This window comes from Phaeoacremonium minimum (assembly GCF_000392275.1).
Source record: "Phaeoacremonium minimum UCRPA7 unplaced genomic scaffold PA7_03_scaffold_585, whole genome shotgun sequence".
Lineage (NCBI taxonomy): Eukaryota > Fungi > Ascomycota > Sordariomycetes > Togniniales > Togniniaceae > Phaeoacremonium > Phaeoacremonium minimum.
In genome coordinates this window covers 2,392-10,670 of record NW_006921487.1, presented here as the reverse complement: position 1 = coordinate 10,670, position 8,279 = coordinate 2,392, and the positions used below count along the sequence as shown (strand labels likewise).

General features: G+C 54.9%; 3 protein-coding genes across 3 annotated transcripts; 1 reads left to right on the top strand and 2 right to left on the bottom strand.

Annotated features, from left to right (window-relative positions):
• Window positions 1-955: 955 nt before the first annotated feature.
• On the bottom strand, window positions 956-1,742 carry UCRPA7_8317 (putative doa4-independent degradation protein 4 protein; the record flags this gene model as incomplete). Its single annotated transcript, XM_007920844.1, has 3 exons — window positions 956-1,087; window positions 1,144-1,677; window positions 1,737-1,742. 3 exons carry the CDS (start codon window positions 1,740-1,742, stop codon window positions 956-958), a joined length of 672 nt encoding a protein of 223 aa, XP_007919035.1.
• A 724-nt stretch (window positions 1,743-2,466) lies between these two features.
• UCRPA7_8316 (putative transmembrane gtpase fzo1 protein) lies at window positions 2,467-5,115 on the top strand (the record flags this gene model as incomplete). The annotated part of the gene is made up of 1 exon (XM_007920843.1): window positions 2,467-5,115. One exon carries the CDS (start codon window positions 2,467-2,469, stop codon window positions 5,113-5,115), a length of 2,649 nt encoding a protein of 882 aa, XP_007919034.1.
• Window positions 5,116-6,113: 998 nt separating this feature from the next.
• Window positions 6,114-6,766, bottom strand: UCRPA7_8315 (putative mitochondrial import receptor subunit tom-22 protein; the record flags this gene model as incomplete). Its single annotated transcript, XM_007920832.1, has 2 exons — window positions 6,114-6,517; window positions 6,679-6,766. The coding sequence occupies 2 exons, from the start codon at window positions 6,764-6,766 to the stop codon at window positions 6,114-6,116; spliced, it is 492 nt and encodes a 163-aa protein (XP_007919023.1).
• Between the last annotated feature and the right edge of the window lie 1,513 nt (window positions 6,767-8,279).

Sequence of the window (8,279 nt, the reverse complement as noted above, 5' to 3'; positions counted from 1 at the left end):
GACACCGCTGCAGCTCTCTCGATGCACAGAAACGGTAGGTGTAGGACAGGCCGGCGCAAGCAAAGCACATGTCCGTTGCCGCCCCAGGCAACGCAACACGCAGGACACGGCTGATAGGCGTTTCTTCAGACAAGTATGAAGCTTGTTTGATCAATGAAGCACCACTCAAACACTGGGCTTTGTAGTAGGGTGTCTGTCTGTTCTTGACGTAAGATATTCTCCTGCAAGTTCGTTTACAGATGATGATGCTCTAAGAAAGGACTAATACACGCCGGAGGAGGATGCTCACGGGGCCGCCTAAGATACACGCCGTTTATGTACTAGCCCAGAGCTTACAATTCAAAAGCGAGGGCCAGTCCGTGCTGTCGTCCATCCAATCCTCCTAGACCCTCTCCTCACTGGCTGCTTGGAGCAGACGCTCTCAGCACTGCCCCTGGCAACTAGTAACTGGCAACTGGCAAGCAGCTCGGCGCTTCGGTCGTAGATTCGCGGGCTTGGAGAAGGCTTCAGGAGATCCGGCTTGATCTGCACATGATTGGAAGCGCGGGAATGGAGGCCCGACATCAACTGTCCAACCGCTAGCGGAGTATAAATCCATCTGGACTACCAACAGTCTGAACTGATAACCAACAAACCGCATACCCCATGACAATGCAGCCTTTCTTAAACTTCTGCATGCGATTTGATTACATTGTAAATATTCATGTAGCCGCCCAGACCCTTAAACAACATGACACCGTTGGGCAATGTCTCGCGGTAAATCAGTGCCTACAAAGTGTGTGAGTTGGCCATTTCGGAGCCAGCGCCTTCAAGAATGGTGTTTGTGGATTCGCTCAAAGCAACCATCTTGCTGCCTGTGGTGACGACGCAACCTCAAAACGCCAGAACGCAAGCAGTATGCTAATTGTAGACAAAATCGTATTGCCAAGTGCTGATAACGCACTGGTAGCCATGATCATCTCCGGAGACTGTCCAGACGTGCCTGGAGGTCATCATCACCAGGATCTCCACCGCCGCTGCCAACCGCCTGTGCAACTCTTCCTTCGGGGACGGCATTCGACTGCAAGCCAGAGGGCGTCTCCCCGAGCTAGTACATGTCATTAGTACGGAATTGGAGTATTGTAGGTCGCGGCAAGAGCTCACAGATTGACTGAGATCCACACCGATCTCCTCTAGCACTTGCTCCACAACCTCGTCACCCTCCTCCTCGACTCCGACATCCATCGCATCGTCGATAGCATCGTCCATCATCTCTTGCCTCTGTTCCATGATATCATTCTCGCGCTCGAACTCCATGGCGATTCGCTGCAGCTGCGGTAGGTTCATCGACTTGTTCATGCTCCCTAGCGCCACCGTGGCGCCCTTCATGGCCTGCATCATCTGCTCGTTTGTCCGATATGTCTGCAGACGCAACGAGATCTTCTGAAGCTGGCTGCGCATGCCGTAAAACTTCTCAATGTACCTCCGCGTGCGGACGAGGTCCTTGGCCTGGATCTTGGCGGCGCCCATCTGCCCCTTCTGTGCGCTCTGTTTGATCTGGGCGACCAGTGTCTTCTCCTGCTTCTCCAGCTTCGCGCGGACCTGGTCGAGCTCGCGGATTGCCTTGTCTAGTGATCGCTGGTTCTTGCGCAGACGCTCAGCGGGCGTCATGCGCTTCCCAAATGCCCATTCCAAGATCTGTCCAGCAGGGCTGATGTTAGCGATGGTCCAATTCCTGCACTTGCTATAGCACTCACGTTCATGATGGCCGGCCGGCTACAAGCAAATGTCGAAAGGTCTCCTCTGCTCCAAGACTACAGGTGGATTTGTGTGATCAATCCCCCGGGCGGAAATTCCTCGAGAGTCGTCGAATATACGGTTCCTTATTCAGTTGCCTGGAGGGGAAAACTATACGGTCGGGAGAGATACGTAACGGCCACTGACCTCACCCATTGGAGTCGGGTAGCCTTGGCGGCGCTGTAATCCGTGCGTCTGGGCGTCTACTGTGGAAGGTGCATGGTTGCTGGCACGTGAACCTCTCTACTGCGGGACTGGCCGGCCAGCATTCCTATGACTAAGCAGCGGGCCACTGACGGTAAGGTCGCTAGTGCACTGTAGCACTGTAGCACTGCAGCCAGCACTGGTAGCACTGTACCTAGGTAGCTCCAAGCGTCAATGAATGGGGAAATTTGCCGCTCCCCAAGAAATCATGCGGCAAGGAAGGTGACGGAACAAAAATAATCGCGACGTACGACATCCTCCACCTCCATCACATCCCTTCCGCCAACCCTTCACCTTCCCTCCGTTCAACAGGCAGATGGATCTACACGCCCGAAAATGAGTCAAGACTATTTCTCGAGCAAGGGGAAATCCCCTGAGGGGCCGCTGGAGGAGGACCAGCCTTCAAGCTCAGATGACGTCGCGAAACAACAACCCCGAGCGGCTCCCGCCACGATCTCCAACACCACCGCCCGAGCTCCGACCTTCATGACCGTCGGCACCGGTGAGTCTGCGCACGCAGCTCATCTCCGAGCGCTCATCGACACTGACTCTGGGTATGGAGGGAGCACGGCCGGCGAGGAAGTAAGCGCCTCGACTCTCGTCCCTGGCTCTCCCGCCTGGGACTCTGCTCTACAGGAAGACAGACCAATGCATTCGCAGTCCTCTCACTCCCACGCGCGCGTCGACGCAGACCACCGCATGCAGCCCGGCGCCATCCACCAGCTATGGTACAACCAGCACCGAGTGGCCCTCAACCGCTCGATCAATAAAGTCATTGAGCTGCTTAAAGGACTGCAAGAGATGAACGTCACCTGGCCGGCCCATTATCCCTCCGTCCAGAGAGCCGACACACAACGACCTCCCTCGCGACCCGGCTTTCAGCATACGCAGTCTATCGCTGCCGAAGCACACTCGTCCTCTCCCTCCTCCCCGACTGCTCCTGTGAGACCGCTACGACGTGCGATGACATCCCTCGAAGACCACCACGAAGCAGAGTCAAGCCAGGCTGCGGAGAAGCGCACAGCTGCTGCCGAACCTCGCCTCGTGACGCCTCAGATTGCTCAGGAATTCTCAATTTTGAAGTTAGATTTGAAGCTTGGGTCATTGCACCAGACCGAACTGGTTCATTCGCTGGAAAAGGGATCGATTGCATCGCTGCTGGATGGCAAGATCAGTTCCAGCATCAAGCACCTACTCTCGCTGCGTGAGCGTATCGAAGACACATCAAGCAAGGTTCTGATTACCGGAGATTTGAACGCCGGCAAGTCCACATTTTGCAATGCCCTTCTAAGGAGAAAGGTTCTACCCGAGGATCAGCAACCTTGCACCAGCATTTTCTGTGAGGTTCTCGATGCGGGAGAGAACGGTGGGATCGAGGAGGTGCATGCGGTTCATAAAGACTCCGTCTACAACCGTAACGACGAGACAACATACGATGTCTTTTCCCTGCAAGAGCTCGAGAAGATCGTCTTGGACAACTCGACTTACATGCAGTGCAAAGTCTATGTAAAGGACGTTCGAACAATTGACGAGTCACTGCTCAACAATGGCGTGGTCGATATTGCTCTGATTGATGCTCCAGGTCTAAACTCCGATACCACAAAGACGACAGCTGTCTTTGCTCGACAGGAGGAAATCGACGTTGTCGTATTTGTGGTATCTGCAGCGAACCATTTCACCATGACCGCCAAGGAGTTTCTCTGGGCAGCTGCCGCGGAAAAGGCATACCTATTCATCGTTGTAAATGGTTTCGACAACATCAGAGATAAGGAACGGTGCGAGAAGATGATCCTAGAGCAAGTTCACGGTCTAAGTCCCCGAACTTTCAAAGAATCATCTGAGCTTGTTCATTTCGTGTCAAGCAATGCTGTCCCTACGGCCCCGCCACCCGGCGGTCCAGGAGGAAATGGCAGCGGCTCTTCGAGTGGAGGCGGTGGCGGCGATGATCCGAGCGGTGATCCGAAAGGCAAGGGGAAAGACAAGGAAAAGCTCCAAGACTTCGAGAAGCTAGAGCAGTCATTACGACGATTTGTCCTTGAGAAGCGAGCCCATTCAAAGCTCGCTCCCGCCAAGACATACTTGCTGAATATCCTGAACGACGTCAATGTTCTCGCCACGGTCAACTCTGAGGTTGCTCAATCGGAGATCAAGCGCGTCACAAGGGAGCTCAAGGAGATTGAGCCTCAATTGGAGTCGAGCAAGAAAGTGCAGAATGAGATCAAAGACGAGATTGACCAGACAATCGAAGAGACTTGCAAGGATGTCTATGATTATACCCGTTCAACCCTGAATTCCGCCATTGCTCACGCAGGTGATGATACTCAGGGCGTCATATATCCTGGGCTTTTCAACGCCTTTGAGTATGCAGAAGAACTGAAGGAGGCAATGCTGTCTCAAATCCAGGCCTCCGTTGTGCAGTGCGAGGACCACGCTCGCACGAAGACCGTCAGTGGTGTCAACGCTATCAAGCAATTGGGCATCCTTCACCTCGGCAACGAGTACAGTGATCTCAGCTTCCGACCTGATGTGATGTTCCGCCGCAAGCGTGACGTCCTAGCCAAACAGATTGACATTCCGACGGAACTCTGGGACTTTGTCGACTGGTCAACTCTCCTCCAAGAACAGGAGAAGGTTGCCGGTACAGGCATGGCTCTCACCGTCGCCACGGCCGTTGTGCCACGCCTTATAGGAGGCTACGGCTGGGCGGATCACGCATTGAGCGCTGCCCGTGTGCTCGGCAACGACAACCTTCGCCGACTGATCGTGCCTGGCATCATCCTCGCTGCCATTGCTGCCTCCGCATATGTCCTCAACCAGATCCCCAGGTCTCTCCCTCAGCGTCTCTCCACCAAGATCTCCACTCAGCTCACATCCATCGACTACGTACACGCCAACTCCACGCGGATAGCCGGCTCCGTGCGCAAGGTCCTGCGCTACCCAGCAGATTCTCTCCGCGTCGGCTTCCAGCGCTCGGTCGAGGAGCTCGGCTCCCGGCGCGAGGAGACCCTGCGTGTCAAGGCCGAGAGTGATGTCGCCCTGAAGTACTTCGGCAACCTGGTACGAGCCAGCGCCGAGCACCGCACCAAGGTCGAGTCGATTGACCTCGACCACAACCCCCAGGGCATCGCTCAGTAAGCGAGGAAAGAAGAGCACGAGAAAGAGAAGAAAACAAGCAATGATTGATGGCATACATGTTAGGCGTTCCTACCGGTTTGAACAGAGTTTTATCAATGAAACGAGGACCTCCTCTCTCCTACTTTCGAATTGAGTTTGATTGAGTGTGTACAAACAGACAAGCCCCTTCTACGATATCTGATCCAAGGAGTGGATACGTAGACAAAACGAGGAAAAAGAAAACGAAATCGAAGGCTTGCAATATCCCGCCTAGGCTTGAAGGGGGCTACCACTCTCACTTTTCGTCTGCTATTCCCTAGAACCCCCCTTAGTCTTCACCTGTGTATGTTTCTTGGGGTGTTGAAGTACATAGATGAATATCAAACTGGATCGATCCGACACATGGACTTTGTGATAGATATCGTACTTACTTGTCCCCGACTGCTACATAGTTGAGATGATTTTCTTCTTACTGAGCTGTAGTTTTCCCTGTTCATTATTCACCATCTACCTCCAGCCTCTAGCCAATGCTTTCGCCACGCCAGTACGTCCCATCCTTGACAGAGCAAGGCCTACTTGCCACGGCATAATAACTGACATCAAAACACGTAAGCGATGGAGTGTTCAAGATGTTAAAGATTAAGCGTATCGTTCATTGACCGTCCTTCCAGCTGGCCACCAGCCGAAGTTTCTATATGCAGATACATAAGAGAGATCGTGTGATAGATACCCACACGACCCGTGAGAGATGAGAGAGTCCAAGAGTGTTCTGTCAAGGTTTGATCCCCTCCCGCCCGGTTTCATACTATAACTACAAGAAATGTCGGTTCAGAAAAAGAGTCGTCCAGTGTGCTGAGACGACGCCTACAACTGAACCATAATACAAGAGGCAGCAGACCACATCCCCTAATCAAGTCGGAGACTGCTGGCATGCGTCATGGGAGATGTGTCGAAAACGACTGTGTGATATACAGACGAGCCACGGACTCCTTTCAAACCGAGCATCCACCGCCCCGAGTCTACAGAGCCGGCCTCGCCGCCGCAGCGCCGCCCTCGCGACCCAGCGCCTGGCCGACCCTCTCGGCGGTCGCCGGCTCGCCCTCGCGCCCGCCGCCGCCGCCGCCCGTCAAGACATCGCCGCCCATCTCGCGCATGCGCACCTCCTGCTCCATGGCGATCATGTTCTGCTCCTCGGCCCAGGCCAACGCCCACGGCACGCCGATCAGCAGCGCGCTCACGCTGACCGTCCACAGCGAGCGGCCCGCGAACAGCGCCACCGTCTTGACGATCCGCTGCGTCGTCTGCACCTTGCCCCAGATCCAGCCGCGCGCCGTCGGCGGCACAATGTCGCGCAGGGCGTACAGGCGCTCCGCGAGCGTCTCGTGCGACGGGTCGTAGTCGGACTCGTTGGAGATCTCGGAGTCTGGGAGGGTAGGATGTTAGTGATGTGTTTGCTTGTGAAGGTGTGATGCAGTAGAGAAGCAGAGAAGACGTCGAGGAGGAAGAGCAAGAGCTCTGCTGCCTGCACTTGTTCTGCTCGAAGTGCCGGGCCAGGCGATAGCAAACCCTAGATGATCCACGTACCAGTATCAGTGTAGTCGCCCTCGTCCTCATCAGCACCAGCCTGGCGCTGCTGGAAGTGCTCGTCCTCGACCTCGACGAGTTGGACCATCTTATCTCGTGCCCGAAGGTGTCCGAAGAATATGTGTGATTCCGGAGATCTCTTGGATCTAATTGCTCTGAATTTACAAAGCAACTACAACCAGGCCGCCTCTCTGGAGATTTATTTGCAGGATTGGCTCTGGTGTGGATGACAGGTGAAAGGTGATGGATGGAGAAGGCGTTGATGTCGTAGAGTAAAGGTTCGAGGTGCAAGCCGGAAGCTGCATACTAGAAATTTGTCGGCATGATGAGATAGGCTAGCCAATTAGAGCGACGAGCTTTCACAAGCTCCTCTTTTTCTTCCTGGGCCAAGAGTTGCTCCTGGGGCCCGTGCGCCTTGACATAGATTTCCCCTGTTGTCCCCTTTCTAATGTTTGTAATTTTCTATGTGAAATAGCTGGACTAGGCACTCGGAAACATTTCACATTGCATTACAAGTGTGAATCTCCTCTGAAATAATCAATAATCTTACAAACTAAGCATTATCATAAGTCTCTGTAGCTCAACAAAGAGTACTGCCTCGTAATCTTCGAACCACCCCCAATGCCATCCATTCTTTCATTCCATGCTCTGTAACCATACAATAAACGATGCTACGCTTATGCCATCATGCAGTGTTGTTTCCTCTATCGGTTCCCACCCGTACGTGTGTATGCTATTACTCTTCAAGTCTATAATTTCGTCTCATCTCGTCTCATCTTATTTGCGGCCACGCTCTGGCTCCGCAAATCGAATCCCCCTCCGGGCGGGCGGCACGCGAGGCGTGTCATCGTCGTCACTATCACTGTCGTGACCGCCTCCCGAGACGCCGAGCGCGGCCTCTCTGCGTCGTCGCTCGGCGGGCGTCTCGTTGGTCTCGTCGCGGTTGTCGTCACCCTCCACGCTGTCGAGCACCGCGAGCCTCCTGCGGCGCTCGACGGCCGTCTCGGGCTCATCCTGGCTCGGCTCATCATCACTAGGGCTCCGGCCAGGTGACACCTCGGGGGAGATCGAAGGAGATTTGCGCCGCGGGGCTCGTCCGGGCCGCGCGCTTGAGCTCGATCCGCTCTCCTCGTCGTCTTGTCCGTCAAGACGTATGGCGGGCTTGGGGGCGGTGATATGCTTCGCGCCAGTGGCTCGAGATGGCGAGGACGAGGCAGCGCTAGGGGCAGGGTCCTGCTTCGCAAGGGTCTTGACGCGGTTAGAGGCAGTCGACTGGTCGACGACCTCCTTCCTGGTGCCCTTGTCGAGTTTTTGCATCTCCCTGATGAAGTCCTCCTTGGTCATGCGCTGGTTGACTCCGCTGATGGTGAAGCGGATCTGCTTGTCGTCCTGCGCCGCAGCCTCCTCGACCACGCTCTTCTTCCGCTCCCGCTCGGCGGCACCCTCTCCGGTCCGTCCAAAGCCCGCCCAGTTCAGGCCGCCCTTAGCAGCTGCCTTCCATGCCTCAGCTTCGCCGCCGTCCTTTGATGAGCCGCCCTCTTTTTCTTTCTCCTTTTGCTGGTTTTTGACAAGACCGCCCATGCCCATGTACTTCAGACTAG